Source organism: Oncorhynchus kisutch, linkage group LG23 (genome assembly GCF_002021735.2).
Source record: "Oncorhynchus kisutch isolate 150728-3 linkage group LG23, Okis_V2, whole genome shotgun sequence".
In the NCBI taxonomy this organism is placed as follows: Eukaryota; Metazoa; Chordata; class Actinopteri; order Salmoniformes; family Salmonidae; genus Oncorhynchus; species Oncorhynchus kisutch.
The window spans coordinates 44,369,576-44,389,575 of record NC_034196.2 but is presented as its reverse complement, the minus strand read 5'-3'; the positions used below and the strand labels follow the sequence as shown (position 1 = coordinate 44,389,575).

The following is a 20,000-nucleotide window of genomic DNA, read 5'->3' as shown; positions in this document are numbered from 1 at the left end:
AACTAAACATAGTTTTCAAGCACTGATGATAAAAACCTGACATCTTCTCTTGAAAAGAGAGGAGCTCTTGCTCTCTGGATACATTCATATGGCACCCTATAGTCCAAATATAGTGCACTACATTTGACCAGGGCCAGCACAGAGCTCTCATCAAAAGCAGTGCACTATACAGAGAATAGGAAGTCATTTAGGATGTGAGATGCACACTAGATTCTACATGCGACCCCCCTGCTACTGGCTTATCAGCTTAGTGTGAGTCCTCAGCATCTTCTTGATAAGAAGCTGAAAGCTATTGCTTTTTAAACATTGTATGGTTACTCTTTCACATACTCTGAAGATAATTTGACTTTCTGTTTCTTGTTTGTCTAAATGAAGGAGTTCAACTTAAATAAAAGCAGTAGGAACACAGTTATTTGTTTAAAGCAATACACCTCATAAATATACAAAACTGCTGGGGAAAAAAGTAAGGTTGGCCATGTGTGATGAGGAGAGGAAACAAAACATTGCCTACTACGCATCTCTCAGACAAATACAGAATTTATGAAGATACATTTATTTAAAGACTAATTTATGAAGAAAAAAATATTATCCGTCTTCAAAACATTTCTGATCGGCACCACTCAGTTTATTCTGGTCAACGTCACAGGTCTTGGAGGATGATTTGCGTTGCCGGATGTGGACGAAACCAGAAAAAAAAATAGGTCTGTCACTAGTTACCACAGCCACAAAGTCACAATTGGCTATATCTTAATACAATTTCATGAAAACAGAAATGTGCTTTTTTTTTGGTCTTAATGTAAAACTAGGCATAAGGTTAGCAGGCACAAGGTTAGCAGTGAGGTTAAGTTTATTGTTAAGGTTTAGGATTAGGTGAAACATCTGATTTGAAGGAGATAAAGTGTAGAAATAAGGCAGGGGGGGGGGGGGTATAACCATGATTATGACTTTGTGACTGTGGTAACTAGAGACATTGACATCGCTAGACTAGAGCAATGGAAAAGTAGACAGCTAGCTTGGGAGCTAACTGCATAGGATGTGAAAATAAAAGCCAAAACGGTCTCATTTAAAGCAACCCCTTTTGGATGTACATCTACGTTGTTGTTGTTTTTTTGCTGCAAAGTTGACCCTAACACCGGAAAACATATTTCAGTTTTCAAACAAATGTTTAGCCGCTAACATCGTAGAGAAGATAAATATATCGGGATAGCTCCGCTAGCACAGACAAAAAGTCGTCAGCTATCGTCTTTGAGTTTACACATAAGAGAGCAAATATATACACTTTTGTGGATTACGTAAACATATCAAAACGAAGGTAATTTCATTTTAATTTTGATGTTAGTGTAACTTATTTACAACAAGGATAGTTGGAGACATACCCAGTATATGGATTTGATAAAAACTCGTTTTCCCTTCTGTGTCTCTCTGTCTGTCTGCAAGGTACACAGACTGACCGTCTGTCTGCTCAAACTTTTCTATTGGTTGCAGACGAAGACACCGGTGTTGGTTGATCAATCCAACGTGTCACGGGTTGGTTGGGACAGTTCATATCCAAACCGGTCGTGTCGGTAAGCGCTCCAACCGCTACCCAAGTCCTCAAAACCGACAGGCACCGCTTTATGACACTATTTCACGGACAAAAAGATGTTAGCCAGTCCACGTTAGTTGTGTTAGTCTCTCAGCTCTGAAAATAGGGGAAATGGGCTAACTTATTTTATGTAATGTCAAAAAATATTTGTATTTGCACGTTTCATCGCCTGTGATAGAATTGTATAGGCGACCTGTGTTGATGCCCCCCAAAAAACACAATTTGCCTATAGTCTAGAAATAACGTTCGCAGGTATAACTCAATGATCATGTAGCAAGTAACTCAAGCCTTAATATACACAAATACATACAACCCAGTGACCAGGTGAATAGGGACTTTGTTATCTTGTAATGACAAGATTTTCATAATTTTAAAAGTAGAATAGCTACTATCGAAATAAAAGTTATTTTCAACATAGGTGCAATATCGATAATGTGTCAAACCAAGATTTTCGGTGGTTTGAGATGTTGACAGACATATCGATATTCTGTTGAACACAAATATATCGGCGTTGTAAACCAATCAATGAAGACAAATATTTATTTGATGGAATATAAATCACTTTTATTATATCCCCCTTTGTAATGTACATTTCAAACCAACAAATACTGGTAGCAAAAGTGCAGGTATCGATATATTAAAAGGTAGCTAGGTGGCTGTAGAAACCAACGGTATTAGTCTACCATTCTGTGACACGCACATGGGGCTCAAACTCAGCTCAGTGGAAATTAATAAAAGTCCTCAATGATCACATTCGCATTTACAAAACGGATATTTACAAACGTTCTGTCATACTTTCGCTGCCTGTGTTGGCTAGTCCGTTTTGTTGTACATTTTCCTCTGTCTTTATAGCGTTTATTTATTCATCTTTCTATGCACGGGATTGTCACTTGATCTCCGGGATAAACTGCCTTTTGCACAGCCAGAACCGGACTTTGGGAAACATTCGTATATGTCTATTTCTTTCATACAATTACCGGATTCTTGTTTTTTTTAATCTAAACCTCCTGTGGCACAAGGATGCGTTGAAATATAATAGATTTTAATGCAAAGTGGAATTTGCGCGACTCCGGGTTCCCGGTCGTGTGTTGATTGTGAGGAAGATCTCATATAGTGAGTGATAAGGTCGGTACCCCTCCTATCGGTGCGAGAACTGGCGTCCTCTGACCGCTATTTCTTTCCATGTTTTTTAGGTTTGTGTGATTTTGCTAAAATGCATCACCAACAGCGAATGGCTGCCATAGGGACAGACAAAGAACTGAGCGACTTATTGGATTTCAGTGCGGTAAGCAAGTGTTATAATATAGCAATGACCGAAACCACGGCACCGACCTACCGGCGACTGTTTGTATTTTTGATTTGTATGGCAATAGATAGACTCATGTTTTTTTGGTATTCATTGTGAGGTAGGCTATTTCTTTAATAACAGTGTTATTTATTTTTTCTTGTACGTTTTTAACTCAAGGTAAACAATAAGATTTAAAGAAAGTTCAATGAATTGTGGTTTTCTATTACTTAAGTGTTTTTCCAAAAATATGTGCAGAGAAATATGATATTGCATTAGTAATTGTGTTGTTTCTATAGATGCGAAACAGCGATTTGAAAATGTTCCCAACATCAATGGTAGTATATCCCCTTTTAAAGTATATTTTTCTTGTTTCATTCTGTCCTAGAATAGAACATGGTGAATAAGTTTTGCTTCTTGTCTTTTTATGCATTCTAGTGACAGCTCTCACTGTCAGTAGAACCAGTCCCAGTAATAACTGCATGCGGGACGAGCCCCATAAGACATAATAACAACTAGTCGATGCTTTATAACACATATCTTACCGGTACTTTTCCAATGTCTATGTTTTTATATAATGTTATGAATAACGGATAGTTGACTTTATTCAGACCTGTTCTGGTTGTGGCAAATATTTGTCTTTATAGAAACGCTTTATGTTCGGGAAGTTTGGACAAGGAAACGTGCCTACGGTCATGTTTTTATTAACCAATAATGCTCGCAACTCTTGGTCAACTTCGAGCTAGCTGTTTGAGAAAAAAATATATAAAGCGCTTTTTATGTATCAGGGGGAGAAAAAAAAATCCTACTTGATAATCCAGACATTTGGTCAGTGTTTTACAGTTAGGTTGGCCTACCAATAGCTACCGTATTAAATTGCTGTTATTTCTGAGGAGTAGGCTATAGGCACATTTTTCCTATCCTAATTTTAACGATATGTATAGAGTACACCACTAGGGCTTTAAGGATACTCACGAGGGCTTTAAGGATACGCACGAGGGCTTTAAGGAAACGCTTTAAGGATATAGAATACACCACTGGGGCTTTAAGGATATAGAATACACCACTAGGGCTTTAAGGATATAGAATACACCACTAGGGCTTTAAGGATATAGAATACACCACTAGGGCTTTAAGGATATAGAATACACCACTAGGGCTTTAAGGATATAGAATACACCACTAGGGCTTTAAGGATATAGAATACACCACTAGGGCTTTAAGGATATAGAATACACCACTAGGGCTTTAAGGATATAGAATACACCACTAGGGCTTTAAGGATATAGAATACACCACTAGGGCTTTAAGGATATAGAATACACCACTAGGGCTTTAAGGATATAGAATACACCACTAGGGCTTTAAGGATATAGAATACACCACTAGGGCTTTAAGGATATAGAATACACCACTAGGGTTTTAAGGATATAGAATACACCACTAGGGCTTTAAGGATATAGAATACACCACTAGGGCTTTAAGGATATAGAATACACCACTAGGGCTTTAAGGATATAGAATACACCACTAGGGCTTTAAGGATATAGAATACACCACTAGGGCTTTAAGGATATAGAATACACCACTAGGGCTTTAAGGATATAGAATACACCACTAGGGCTTTAAGGATATAGAATACACCACTAGGGCTTTAAGGATATAGAATACACCACTAGGGCTTTAAGGATATAGAATACACCACTAGGGCTTTAAGGATATAGAATACACCACTAGGGCTTTAAGCATATAGAATACACCACTAGGGCTTTAAGGATATAGAATACACCACTAGGGCTTTAAGGATATAGAATACACCACTAGGGCTTTAAGGATATAGAATACACCACTAGGGCTTTAAGGATATAGAATACACCACTAGGGCTTTAAGGATATAGAATACACCACTAGGGCTTTAAGGATATAGAATACACCACTAGGGCTTTAAGGATATAGAATACACCACTAGGGCTTTAAGGATATAGAATACACCACTAGGGCTTTAAGGATATAGAATACACCACTAGGGCTTTAAGGATATAGAATACACCACTAGGGTTTTAAGGATATAGAATACACCACTAGGGCTTTAAGGATATAGAATACACCACTAGGGCTTTAAGGATATAGAATACACCACTAGGGCTTTAAGGATATAGAATACACCACTAGGGTTTTAAGGATATAGAATACACCACTAGGGCTTTAAGGATATAGAATACACCACTAGGGCTTTAAGGATATAGAATACACCACTAGGGCTTTAAGGATATAGAATACACCACTAGGGCTTTAAGGATATAGAATACACCACTAGGGCTTTAAGGATATAGAATACACCACTAGGGCTTTAAGGATATAGAATACACCACTAGGGCTTTAAGGATATAGAATACTGTCTTATGCTTTATTGTGTTACAGCCTAATAATAATATCATAAAACCTTTTCACTAGAACACATGCTATTATTTATTTATGTATTTATTTATGATTTAACTTTCCAACAATAAAAGAGTGTCTCTCTTGTAAAATACCTTACTGTTTATGTTCTTTCAGATGTTCTCTCCTCCTGTTAGTGGTAGAAACGGACCAGCCTCCCTGGGAAGTGGACATTTTGCAGGCTCAAGTATGTCAATCACAACTCATTTAAATAACGCAATTTTTGTTTGTGGATATTGCAGATGTTGTTTAACATGCCATTGTTATAATTTTTTTGTTGTATCACATTTGTCTTCTTTAATAAGTTTAAATATATTATTGTCTTTTCTCTCTGGGCACACACTGGTTGAATCAACATTGTCTCCACGTCATTTCAATGAAATTCCGTTCAACAGACGTTGAATTGACGTTGAATAGACGTTTGTGCCTAAAGGGTTAGCTTTGTGCATCAGATATTACATTGTACGCCACACACACACACACACACACACACACACACACACACACACACACACACACACACACACACACACACACACACACACACACACACACACACACACACACACACAAACATAAATCAAACACTATAAAGCTGTGGATATCTCTGTTGGTATTGACCGTGATAGTAGTGGGTTTACATGTTCTGTATAGTACATTTGAAATTGTTCCCTCGTCCTTGGACCTCCCACTCAGTAGTCCCCCGTAGCTGAGGACGCCTGATGTCTCTTTAAGCGTCTGGCCTCAATGAAGACTCCTTCTCCTTGGGTATTAACAGCAGGTGTATCATACCAGTGGCAGTTCAACTATACCGCCAGTTTTCTGTGGGTTTAAAGAGAGCGATGCTGAAGTTTAAACTTTTTTTTTTTAAACGCTGTTGTCGTTTGTGGTTTGCGGTTCACTATTTTGTCTCTGTAGCACAGTGGCAGACATGTTTGTGTATTGGAATAGACTTGTCATTTCTCTCAATAGGTAGGCTATTTCTCTCAATAGGTAGGCTATTTCTCTCAATAGGTAGGCTATTTCTCTCAATAGGTAGGCTATTTCTCTCAATAGGTAGACTATTTCTCTCAATAGGTAGGCTATTTCTCTCAATAGGTAGACTATTTCTCTCAATAGGTAGGCTATTTCTCTCAATAGGTAGGCTATTTCTCTCAATAGGTAGGCTATTTCTTTCTGTAGATACAGTAAGCTATTTCTTTCTGTAGATACAGTAGGCTATTTCTCTCTGTAGATACAGTAGGCTATTTCTCTCTGTAGATACAGTAGGCTATTTCTCTCTGTAGATACAGTAGGCTATTTCTTTCTGTAGATACAGTAGGCTATTTCTCTCTGTAGATACAGTAGGCTATTTCTTTCTGTAGATACAGTAGGCTATTTCTCTCTGTAGATACAGTAGGCTATTTCTTTCTGTAGATACAGTAGGCTATTTCTCTCTGTAGATACAGTAGGCTATTTCTCTCTGTAGATACAGTAGGCTATTTCTCTCTGTAGATACAGTAGGCTATTTCTTTCTGAAGATACAGTAGGCTATTTCTCTCTGTAGATACAGTAGGCTATTTCTCTCTGTAGATACAGTAGGCTATTTCTCTCTGTAGATACAGTAGGCTATTTCTTTCTGTAGATACAGTAGGCTATTTCTTTCTGTAGATACAGTAGGCTATTTCTTTCTGTAGATACAGTAGGCTATTTCTCTCTGTAGATACAGTAGGCTATTTCTCTCTGTAGGTATGTCGTTTCATTTGGCTTTGTAGTAGCATAATTTGTATCGTCATATTCCAAGTCAAGATTTTAATTTCTATCACACCTGCTACGGTAAACTTACCATTGAATATTGTAATTGTGGGTGTGTTCAAGAGCAGTGGATGTGCTACAAATATGTTAAATACATTTAATTTATTCATATATACAGTACCAGTCAAATGTTTGGACACACCTACTCATTCCAGGGTTTTTCTTTACTTTTGACTGTTTTGTAAATTGTAGAATAATAGTGAAGACATTCAACACAATGAAATAACACATAATGGAATCACGTAGTAACCAAAAAAATTGTTAAACACATGCAAATATATTTTAGATTTTAGATTCTTCAAAGTAGCCACTCTTGGCATTCTCTCAACCAGCTTCATAAGGTAGCCACCTGGAATGCATTTCAATTAACAGATGTGCCTTGTTAAAAGTTAATTTGTGAAATTTGTTTCCTTCTTAATGCGTTTGAGCCAATCATTTGTGTTGTTACAAGGTAGGGGTGGTATACAGAAGATATCCCTATTTGGTAAAAGACCAAGTCCATTCGAGTTAACTGCACCTCAGATTGCAGCCCAAATAAATGCTTCACAGATGTTCATGTAACATCAACTGTTCAGAGGAGACTGTGTGAATCAGGCTTTCATGGTTGAATTGCTGCAAAGAAACCACTACTGAAGGACACCATTAATAAGAAGAGACTTGCTTGGTCCAAGAAACACGAGCAATGGACATTAGACCGGTGGAAATATGTCCTTCGTTCTGATAAGTCCAAATTTGAGATTTTTGGTTCTTTGTGAGAGTAGATGAATGGATGATCTCCGCATGTGTGGTTCCCACCGCGAAGCATGGAAGAGGAGGTGTGACGGTGTGGGGGTGCTTTGCTGGTGACACTGTCAGGGATTTATTTAAAATTCAAGGCACACTTAACCAGCATGGCTACCACAGCATTCAGCAGCAATACACCATCACCTTTTGATTTACGCTTAGTGGAGCTATATGGAGCTATCATTAGTTTTTCAACAGGACAATGACCCAAAACACACCTCAAGGCTGTGTAAGAGCTATTTGACCAAGGAGAGTGATGGAGTGCTGCATCAGATGACCTGGCCTCCACAATCACCGAACCTCAACACAGTTTAGATGGTTTGGGATAATTTGGACCACAGAGTTAAGGAAAAGCAGCATAAGTGCTCAGCATATGTGGGAACTCCTTCAAGACTGTTGGAAAATTGGAAAAGGAGAATTGGAAAAGGAGAATGCCAACAGTGTGCAAAGCTGTCATCAAGGCAAAGGGTGGCTAATTTGTAGAATATAAAATAGATCATCTATTTTGATTTGTTTAACCCTTTTTTGGTTACTACATGATTCCATATGTGTTATTTCATAGTTTTGATGTCTTCACTATTATTTTACAATGTAGAAAATAGTAAAAGTAAAGAAAAACCCTGGAATGAGTAGGTGTGTCCAAACGTTTGACTGGTACTGTATATATTAATAAATTATATTGTATCCCAAATGGCATTCTATTCCCTACATAGTGCACTACTATTGACTGGTACTGTATATATACATATCTTTAAACATTTTCTGGAAGGAGAGAAGAGATTCTGGCATGGAAAGTGTCCTGGTTTTTGGAGGTGTTGAATGAGTCAGTTCCTAACTTAGACTATGCTACTGATGCACGGCTTCCTGTTTCTAAGGAGACCACTGCTTCCTGTCTTTAAGGAGGCCACTGCTTCCTGTCTTTAAGGAGGCCACTGCTTCCTGTCTCTAAGGAGGCCACTGCTTCCTGTTTCTAAGGAGGCCACTGCTTCCTGTCTCTAAGGAGGCCACTGCTTCCTGTCTCCAAGGAGACCACTGCTTCCTGTTTCTAAGGAGGCCACTGCTTCCTGTTTCTAACGAGGCCACTGCTTCCTGTCTCTAAGGAGGCCTAAGCACAGTGTTGTTTGTGTATGGATGAATGTGTGGTTGACAAGCCTAATGCCAATGCATAGGCCTAGTCTATCAAGAGCTGGATTAAGCATTTAATATTGAATCACCCACATTAAAAAAGAAAATAATGGCAATATGGGATTATCCTAAAATATAATGACACGTAACACTTTCATCTGCTAGATATATAGCTCACTGTCTGTTTTTAAGATCCCAATGGTTATTTAAGGTCTTGGCAACGTCCATGTTACGCTCCTTGTTGTAGGCTGCGTCCCTAATGCCATTATAGTTCACTACTGTCACTACTTTACTTTAAGAAGTGCGCTTTATAGGGAGTAGGGTGCCATGTGAATTGTATTGTAGGGTGGCAGGGGAAGGGTGGGAGGCGGGTATGAACACTGCTCTACCCTGTTGCCACGCAACTTGGAGTTAGTTGGCAAGCGATAGAGGAGAGGAAATGTTTAATAAAAGTGTGAATTGACAAACAAAACAAATTAAGAAAAAAATGAAAATCCCAAATCTTATATGTGTAGAACACATACACAGACCCAAATGTAAGCTATTTTTATTTGATTTATCTTTTCAAGCTGAAACATCAGAGGAGGTGATCACTATAAATCCATCTGTGGCATTTTATATTTTTCTTTTGTGAGAGAAAAGCAAAGCTGTACACAAACAGCCAATGAGACTCAGCCCCTCTTCTGGCTGTGCCAGAGTTCCGTTCCGTCTGTGTGTGTATGTCTCTGTGACAGAGTTCCACTGTATGAGGAGAGATTTGGGTGAAGGCGGAAGATAGGCCCTGATGGCATGCCATATTTTTGTTCTCCTAATCGGGCATAGCATTATTAAGACACCGTTCAGGGTAAATACTGTCTTAATAATATCCTGCGACGTTCCATTTCATCTACTTCTACACGGACTCTGTTCCAAATGTCGTCCTATATAGGAGGTTAAAAACGTGTGCTGCGTAGGGGATAGGATGCTGTTTGGGACATAGACAGATACAGTACTTCCAATGCAAGCCTGACTGTTCCCTGCTTTCTCTATTCAACATGATCTGTTTTGGTCATGCCTGTCAGTCAAAAAGAGACTGATTACATTCAAAATAAAGACGAAACAAGGAGAGGAGGGATGCAGTCACGAAACCTGGATTCCATCCATATCGCCCAGCCGTATTCCCTTTCTCATCTCTCTCTCCTCTTCCCATCTCTCTCTCTCTCCTCTTCTCATCTCTCTCTCCTCTCCCCCCCCCTCTCTCTCTCTCTCTCTCTCTCTCTCTCCTCTTCCCCTCTTCCCATCTCTCTCTTTCTCTCTCTCCTCTTCCCACCTCTCTCTCTCTCTCTCTCTCTCTCTCATTTCTCTCTCTCTTTCTCTCTCTCTTTCTCTCTCTCTCTCTCTCTCTCTCTCTCTCTCTCTCTCTCTCTCTCTCTCTCTCTCTCTCTCCTCTTCCCATCTCTCTCCCTGCCTCTCTCTTTCTTTCTATCTACCTCTTTTCTCTCTCTCTCTGCCTCTGAGACTAGTTTTAAATTGTCTTACTCTCAGGAAGCAGAACGAGCCTGACAAAAAACCTGAGCCATGCAGTAATTACTGCTGCGGATTAGGAATTAATGGGTGTTTTAGCTATAATGGCAGATATTATTAGCAGTATTTATAGTATTTAATGCTAATAATTACTAGCTTTAATAATGATAATCATTTCAAGGTTGTATCTGAGTCGTGTAATATTTTCCTCTACAAAACCTCATAGGTCGATATTAATAATCGATTAATAAGTCTCCACAATGTGTTTTTAAGCCGCCGAGCTTGAACATATAAACCACAGATACTAAAGCTTTATGATGTTACTTAAAAGCGATTCGAGATTCTTTCCATTAAAATAAGCTGTAATTCAAGGTTGATTTGAAGAAGTGTCACCGAGGAGAGTGAGAGCCAACGAATTAACGTCGTTTCCAATGAAATCCAGAGGATGCCAGGGGATTGTCTTTGTGAGGAGTTACTTTATAGTCTGATTAGGATGGATGGACATGGACATGAATGATTCAAGTCTTACTTCTGCATGTTTTATACTGAGCATTGAGGCTTTTTGAAAAGCTCAACCTTGGAGACAGACGGTGTAATGCTTTGTCTAAACTTGACTCGTTTAAACACAATGCCAGCTGCATGAAGTAAATAATCCAAATCCACATTTCCTGATTTGGTAAAAAAACAAAACAAACACAGTAACACATTTGTGTGTGGGGGGGGGGGGGTTGTTTGCAGTCCAATCAGCTGTGGCCTATGTACAAGCATGTCATTGGTCAACTCAAAACCACAACATCTAGGCTTTGTGTAACTGGAGACATTCTATATTTAAAAGACTTCAATGTGTCCGTTAGTTACATTTAAATAAACGAAGAAGTGAGCATGAAAGGGATCTTGAAAAAAAAGATTCAGATTTAAATACAGCCTGAATTTAAAATGGATTAAATGAAGTTCTTTCACACCGACCCCATAATGTCAAAGTCAAATGTTGTTTTATTTTTGTTTGTTTTGTAGAAACAAATGAAATCTGAAATGTCTGGAGTTTACGTTTTCAAACCCTTTATTATGTTCTTCATACATACGCTCAGGAGTTTTTTGCTTAACAAGTCACGTAATAAGTTGCATGGACGCTGTGTGCAATAATAGTGTTTAACATGATTTTTTTGAATGACTACCTCATCTCTGTAACACAGACATACAATGAATATCCCTTTGAGCATGGTGAAGTTATTAATTACACATTGGATGGCGTATTAACACATCCAGTCACTACAAAGGTGCAGGTGTCCTTCCTAACTTAGTTGCCGGAGAGGAAGGAAACCGCTCAGGGATTTCACCATGAGGCCAATGGTGACTTTAAAACGGTTACAGAGTTTAATGGCTGTTATAGGTGAAAACTGAGGATGGATCCACAACATTGTAGTTACTTTGTAGTTACTCCACAATACTAACCTAAATGACAGAGTGAAAAGAAGGACACTTATACAGGATAAAAATATTCCAAAACATACATCCTGTTTGCAACAATGCACTAAAGTAATACTGCAGAAAATGTGGCAAAGCAAGTCACTTTTTGTCCTGAATACAACGTGTTATCTTTGGGGCAAATGCAGGACATTACCAAGTACCACTCTCCATATTTTCAAGCATAGTGGTGGCTGCATCATGTTATGGGGATGCTTGTCATCGTTAAGGACTGGGGATTTTTTCAGGATAAAAAATAAATGTAATGGAGCTTAGTACAGGCTAAATCCTAGAGGAAAACCTGGCTTAGTCTGCTTTCCCCCAGACTGACTGCGTGGCAACGCATGTCTCCAACTCATCACGTTTTGCAGACATCACAACAGTGCCTAATTACCAACAATGACGAGACAGTCTACAGGAAGGAGGTGAGTGCCCTGGCAGAGTGGTGCCAGGAAAATAACCTGTCCCTCAACGTCAACAAAAACAAAGGAGCTGGTTGTGAACTTCAGGAAACAGCAGAGAGAGCCGGGCCTAAGTGGAAAGGATGAAAAGCTTAGAGTTTCTTGAAGCAGACAGTGATGGTGAAGAAGGAGCCTCTTTAACCTCAGGAGGCTGAAGAAATGTGGCTTGGCCCCTCAGACTCTCACAAACTTCTACAGATGCACCCTGTCGGGCTGTATCGCCGCCTGGTACGGCAATTGTATTGTCCGCTACCGCAGTGCTCTCCAGAGGGTGGTGTGGTCAGCCCAACGTATCATCGGGGGGCACACTGCATGCCCTCCAGGACATCTACAGCACCCGGTGTCACAGGAAGGCCAAGAAGACGGCCTGTTCACCCCGCTATCATCTGGAAGGCGAGGTCAGTACGGGCGCAAAGCGGGGACCGAGTGACTGATAAACAGCTTCTATCTCCAGGCCATAAGATTGTTGCACAGTCACCACTAGCCGGCTACCACCCGGTACCCTGCCCTGAACCTTAGTCACTGTTACTAGCCAGCTACCACCCGGTACTCTACCCTGAACCTTAGTCACTGTTACTAGCCGGCTACCACCCGGTACTCTACCCTGAACCTTAGTCACTGTTACTAGCCGGCTACCACCCTGTACTCTACCCTGAACCTTAGTCAATGTTACTAGCCGGCTACCACCCGGTACTCTACCCTGAACCTTAGTCACTGTTACTAGCCAGCTACCACCCGGTACTCTACCCTGAACCTTAGTCACTGTTACTAGCTGGCTACTACCCAGTACTCTACCCTGAACCTTAGTCACAGGGTTTCAACCCGGTACTCTACCCTGAACCTTAGTCACTGTTACTAGCCAGCTACCACCCGGTACTCTACCCTGAACCTTAGTCACTGTTACTAGCCGGCTACCACCCGGTACTCTACCCTGAACCTTAGTCACTGTTACTAGCCGGCTACCACCCGGTACTCTACCCTGAACCTTAGTCACTGTTACTAGCTGGCTACCACCCAGTACTCTACCCTGAACCTTAGTCACTGTTACTAGCCGGCTACCACCCGGTACTCTACCCTGAATCTTAGTCACTGTTACTAGCTGGCTACCACCCAGTACTCTACCCTGAACCTTAGTCACAGGGTTTCAACCCGGTACTCTACCCTGAACCTTAGTCACTGTTACTAGCCAGCTACCACCCGGTACTCTACCCTGAACCTTAGTCACTGTTACTAGCCGGCTACCACCCGGTACTCTACCCTGAACCTTAGTCAAAGTTCTCTGTCTGTCTCTCTCTCTGGCTCTCTCTCTCTCTCTGTCTGTCTCAATTCAATTCAATTTCAATTCAAGGGCTTTATTGGCATGGGAAAACATGTGTTAACATTGCCAAAGCAAGTGAGGTAGATAATATATAAAGTGAATATATAAAATGAAATAAACAATAAAAATTAACAGTAAACATCACACATACAGAAGTTTCAAAACAATAAAGACATACATTACAAATGTCATATTATATATACAGTGTTTTAACAGTGTCTCTCTCTCTGTCTCGCTTTCCTTCTTTCTTTCTTTCTTTCTTCCTCTCTCTCTCTCTCTCTCTCTCTCTCTCTCTCTCTCTCTCTCTCTCTCTCTCTCTGTCTCTCTCTCTCTCTCTCATACACACACAGTGAGAGAGGTAAAGAGCGAGAGAGAGAGAGAGAGAGCGTATTGTTGGTTTTATCGACAGTGTGTGTAATAACTTAAGGAAGAGGGATCCCTCCTTGGCTCTTAGACCTTAGTGTTACCATGTTAAGTAGGTTACGGTGTTAAGTAGGTATCCTTAGTGTTACCATGTTAAGTAGAAATCCTTAGTGTTACCATGTTAAGTAGGTATCCTTAGTGTTACCATGTTAAGTAGGTATCCTTAGTGTTACCATGTTAAGTAGGTATCCTTAGTGTTACCATGTTAAGTAGGTATCCTTAGTGTTACCATGTTAAGTAGGTATCCTTAGTGTTACCATGTTAAGTAGGTATCCGTAGTGTTACCATGTTAAGTAGGTATCCTTAGTGTTACCATGTTAAGTAGGTATCCTTAGTGTTACCATGTTAAGTAGGTATCCTTAGTTTTACCATGTTAAGTAGGTATCCTTAGTGATACCATGTTAAGTAGGTATCCTTAGTGTTACCATGTTAAGTAGTTTTCCTTAGTGTTACCATGTTAAGTAGGTATCCTTAGTGTTACCATGTTAAGTAGGCTACGATGTTAAGTAGGTATCCTTAGTGTTACCATGTTAAGTAGGTTACCATGTTAAGTATGTATCCTTAGTGTTACCATGTTTAAGTAGGTACCCTTAGTGATACCGTGTTAAGTATCTACCCTTAGTGATACCATGTTAAGTAGGTATCCTTAGTGTTACCATGTTAAGTAGTATCCTTAGTGTTACCGTGTTAAGTAGGTTACCATGTTAAGTAGGTACCCTTAGTGATACCGTGTTAAGGAGGTACCCTTAGTGATACCGTGTTAAGTAGGTACCCTTAGTGATACCGTGTTAAGTAGGTACCCTTAGTGATACCGTGTTAAGTAGGTATCCTTAGTGTTACGATGTTAAGTAGGTACCCTTAGTGATACCGTGTTAAGTAGATACCCTTAGTGATACCGTGTTAAGGAGGTACCCTTAGTGATACCGTGTTAAGTAGGTATCCTTAGTGTTACGATGTTAAGTAGGTATCCTTAGTGTTACCATGTTAAGTAGGTATCCTTAGTGTTACCGTGTTAAGTAGGTTACCATGTTAAGTAGGTACCCTTAGTGATACCGTGTTAAGTAGGTACCCTTAGTTATACCGTGTTAAGTAGGTATCCTTAGTGTTACCATGTTAAGTAGGTATCATTAGTGATACCGTGTTAAGTAGGTATCCTTAGTGTTACCATGTTATGTAGGTACCCTTAGTGATACCGTGTTAAGTAGGTATCCTTAGTGTTACCATGTTAAGTAGGTACCCTTAGTGATACCGTGTTAAGTAGGTATCCTTAGTGTTACCATGTTAAGTAGGTACCCTTAGTGATACCGTGTTAAGTAGGTACCCTTAGTGATACCGTGTTAAGTAGGTACCCTTAGTGATACCATGTTAAGTAGGTATCCTTAGTGTTACCATGTTAAGTAGGTACCCTTAGTGTTACCATGTTAAGTAGGTACCCTTAGTGATACTGTGTTATGTAGGTACCCTTAGTGATACCGTGTTAAGTAGGTATCCTTAGTGTTACCATGTTAAGGAGGTACCCTTAGTGATTACCGTGTTAAGTAGGTACCCTTAGTGATACCGTGTTAAGTAGGTATCCTTAGTGTTACCATGTTAAGGAGGTACCCTTAGTGATACCGTGTTAAGTAGGTACCCTTAGTGATACCGTGTTAAGTAGGTATCCTTAGTGTTACCATGTTAAGGAGGTACCCTTAGTGATACCGTGTTAAGTAGGTATCCTTAGTGATACCATGTTAAGTAGGTATCCTTAGTGATACCGTGTTAAGTAGGTACCCTTAGTGATACCGTGTTAAGTAGGTATCCTTAGTGTTACCATGTTAAGGAGGTACCCTTAGTGATACCGTGTTAAGTAGGTATCCTTAGTGTTACCATGTTTAAGTAGGTACCCTTAGTGATACCGTGTTGAGTAGGTATCCTTAGTGATACCATGTTAAGTAGGTTATCCTTAGTGTTACCATGTTAAGTAGGTATCCTTAGTGTTATCATGTTAAGTAGGTATCCTTAGTGTTACCATGTTAAGTAGGTATCCTTAGTGATACCATGTTAAGTAGGTACCCTTAGTGATACCGTGTTAAGTAGGTATCCTTAGTGATACCGTGTTAAGTAGGTATCCTTAGTGATACCGTGTTAAGTAGGTACCCTTAGTGATACCGTGTTAAGTAGGTATCCTTAGTGTTACCATGTAAAGTAGGTACCCTTAGTGATACCGTGTTAAGTAGGTACCTTAGTGATACCGTGTTAAGTAGGTACCCTTAGTGATACCGTGTTAAGTAGGCATCCTTAGTGATACCGTGTTAAGTAGGCATCCTTAGTGATACCGTGTTAAGTAGGCATCCTTAGTGATACCGTGTTAAGTAGGTATCCCTTAGTGATACCGTGTTAAGTAGGTATCCTTAGTGATACCATGTTAAGTAGGTATCCTTAGTGTTACCATGTTAAGTAGGTATCCTTAGTGTTACCATGTTAAGTAGGTACCCTTAGTGATACCGTGTTAAGTAGGGATCCTTAGTGATACCATGTTAAGTAAGTATCCTTAGTGTTACCGTGTTAAGTAGGTCCCCTTAGTGATACCGTGTTAAGTAGGTATCCTTAGTGATACCGTGTTAAGTAGGCATCCTTAGTGATACCGTGTTAGGTAGGTACCTTAGTGTTACCATGTTAAGTAGGGCTTTATTTTCTCACTAATGTTCCTCTTCCTCTTTGCGTTCATCTTGTACCAGCTGGAAGCCATTTAAACATTTAAACGCCAATTAACTAATAAATCTGCGTTTATTAAGTTGTTTTCCTTTGCTTTGTGCGTTGAGAGGAGTCAAGCAGTCACACCAATGACTTTAACCACTTAAACAAGCTAATTGGTTCATTGAATTGCTGCAGAGAGATGGGGTGATTCCAGTGGTCTCCAACTTGAAGACTGAATTGTAATGGGTGAAATATCAGGTTATAGAAGTGGTCCTAACTTCTGTTCGTACTTGAATTTTAATGGAGTGCAAACTGAACCACTGATAGTCTTACGCGCGTGTGTGTGTGTGTGTGTGTGTGTGTGTGTGTGTGTGTGTGTGTGTGTGTGTGTGTGGTGTGTGTGTGTGTGCACAGCCATACTCATTCAGCAGCTCAGAGCAGAACAGAGCAGGATAGAGCAGATCAGAATAGAGCAGAACAGAACAGAGCAGAACAGAGCAGAACAGAGCAGAACAGGACAGAGCAGAGCAGAACAGAGCAGAGCAGGACAGAGCAGAGCAGGACAGAGCAGGACAGAACAGAGCAGAGCAGGACAGAGCAGGACAGAACAGAGCAGAGCAGGACAGAGCAGAGCAGAACAGAGCAGAGCAGGACAGAGCAGAGCAGGACAGAGCAGGACAGAACAGAGCAGAACAGAGCAGGACAGAGCAGAACAGAGCAAGGCAGTGGAATGTAACTAGGGCCTTGTCTGGCCTGGGCTGAGCAACGTCAAGCCTTTTCGGCCTGGGCTGAGCAACTGTCAAGCCCTGTTTGGCCTGGGCTGAGCAACAACAAGCCCTGTCCTGGCTTGGGCTGAGCAACAACAAACCCTGTCTGGCCTGGCTAGCAACAACAAAACTGTGTCTGGCCTGGGCTGAGCAACAACAAACCCTGTCTGGGCCTGGGCTGAGCAACAACAAGCCCTGTCTTGCTTGGGCTGAAGCAACAACAAACCCTGTCTGGCCTGGGCTGAGCAACAACAAACTGTGTCTGGCCTGGGCTGAGCAACAACAAACCCTGTCTGGCCTGGGCTGAGCAACAACAAACCCTTCTGGCCTGGGCTGAGCAACAACTGTCTGGCCTGGGCTGAGCAACAACAAGCCCTGTCTGGCCTGGGCTGAGCAACAACAAGCCCTGTCTGCCTGGGCTGAGCAACAACAAGCCCTGTCTGGCCTGGCTGAGCAACAACAAGCCCCTGTCTGGCCTGGGCTGAGCAACAACAAGCCCTGTCTGGCCTGGGCTGAGCAACAACAAGCCCTGTCTGGCCTGGCTGAGCAACAACAAGCCCTGTCTGGCCTGGGCTGAGCAACGACAAGCCCTGTCTGGCCTGGGCTGAGCAACGACAAGCCCTGTCTGGCCTGGGCTGAGCAACAACAAGCCCTGTCTGGCCTGGGCTGAGCAACAACAAGCCTTTTTATTTTTTTCCCTGATCCATTTTTGCCCCTCAGAACTTTGCAGGTGTTCAGCATCGAATCATAAAACAAGCCTGGTCATTAATCAGTGACTGAGCTGCTCCGAGTGTGTGCGTGCGCGCGTGCGCGCGTGTGTGTGTGTGCGTGTGAAGGGGGGGAGCTCCCTTTTCTCTTCTCTCCAGGGACTTGGGTCTATGATTGGGGCAGAAGAGAGAGAGGAGCAACAGGCCCAGGGGTCTATAATATGGGGTAGAAGAGAGAGGAGCAACAGGCCCAGGGGTCTATGATTGGGGCAGAAGAGAGAGGAGCAACAGGCCCAGGGGTAATGTGAGAAGCAGAGTATGTTCAGTGTAAACTCCCAGCCTAGAGTTATGTACTGTAGCCTGACAGGCCTCTGGACAATCCCTCCCTCCCTCCCTCCCTCCCTCCCTCCCTCCCTCCCTCCCTCCCTCCCTCCCTCCTCCTCCCTCCCTCCCTCCCTCCCTCCCTCCCTCCCTTCCTACCTCCCTCCTCCCTCCCCCCCTCCCTCCCTCTACTCCATTCTCCTCCATTACGCCCCCTCCCTCCATTTCCCTCCTCCTGCCCTCCCCTCCATTCCCCTCCCTCCCCTCCATTCCCCTCCATTCCCCTCCCTCCCTCCCCTCCATTCCCCTCCCTCCCCTCCATTCCCCTCCATTCCCCTCCCTCCATTCCCCTCCCTCCCCTCCATTCCCCTCCCCTCCATTTCCCTCCCTCCCTCCCCTCCCTCCCCTCCATTCCCCTCCCCTCCTCCCTCCCCTCCCCTCCCTCCCTCCATTCCCTCCCCTCCCCTCCCTCCCTCCCCTCCCTCCCTCCCCTCCCTCCCTCCCCTCCATTCCCCTCCATTCCCCTCCCCTCCCTCCCCTCCCCTCCCTCCCCTCCATTTACCTCCCCTCCCTCCCTCCCTCCCCTCCCTCCCCTCCATTCCCCTCCATTCCCCTCCCCTCCATTCCCCTCCCCTCCATTCCCCTCCCCTCCATTTCCCTCCCCTCCCTCCCCTCCCCTCCATTCACCTCCCTCCCCTCCATTCCCCTCCCCTCCCCTCCATTCCCCTCCCCTCCATTCCCTCCTCCCCTCCTTTCACTGTGAAGTGTTTTTGGTTGATCATCACTTTGAGAGAATTAAAGTGAAAGATTGAGTAAAGTAGGCTGAACATCAGACACCGGCTAATGAGCAGGCTTCCTGTCTGTCCTTAAAACCTGTTAAACATGTCTGGACAAGGAGTAGAGGCACAAGAGCTTCATGTATAGTCCCTCCAAAGCTGTGAAAGCGGTGTGTGAGAGAGAGGGGTGTGTGTGTGTGTGTGTGTGTGTGTGTGTGTGTGTGTGTGTGTGTGTGTGTGTGTGTGTGTGTGTGTGTGTGTGTGTGTGTGTGTGTGTGTGTGTGTGTGTGTGTGTGTGTCTGTCTGTCTGTCTGTCTGTCTGTCTGTCTGTGTGTCTCTGTCTGTGTGTGTCTGTGTGTGTCTGTGATCCATTAATAACCTCTAGAATATACTATACTGTATCTACCCAGTAATAACCTCTAGAATATACTATACTGTATCTACCCAGTAATAACCTCTAGAATATACTATACTGTATCGGCAGGGTAGCCTAGGGTAGCCTAGGGTAGCCTAGGGTAGCCTAGGGTAGCCTAGGGTAGCCTAGGGTAGCCTAGGGTAGCCTAGTGGTTAGAG

At 42.2% G+C, this 20,000-nt stretch overlaps 1 protein-coding gene across 6 annotated transcripts in view; it reads left to right on the top strand.

The window, feature by feature from the left end:
• The first annotated feature begins 989 nt into the window (after positions 1-989).
• The window catches only part of LOC109884768 (transcription factor 4), an 82,493-nt gene continuing 63,482 nt past the window's right edge, over positions 990-20,000 (top strand). For 2 of the 6 annotated variants that reach the window (XM_031802928.1, XM_031802925.1), the window contains exons 1-4: positions 990-1,312; positions 2,779-2,870; positions 3,170-3,208; positions 5,427-5,496. In XM_031802928.1, the coding sequence (XP_031658788.1) occupies positions 2,799-2,870; positions 3,170-3,208; positions 5,427-5,496 (181 nt within the window). In that variant the 5' untranslated portion in view covers positions 990-1,312; positions 2,779-2,798. Of the gene's footprint in view, positions 1,313-1,437; positions 1,566-2,242; positions 2,699-2,778; positions 2,871-3,169; positions 3,209-5,426; positions 5,497-20,000 lie in introns of those variants that run through there. The other 4 variants (XM_031802923.1, XM_031802922.1, XM_031802927.1 and 1 more) reach the window with 4 other exon arrangements.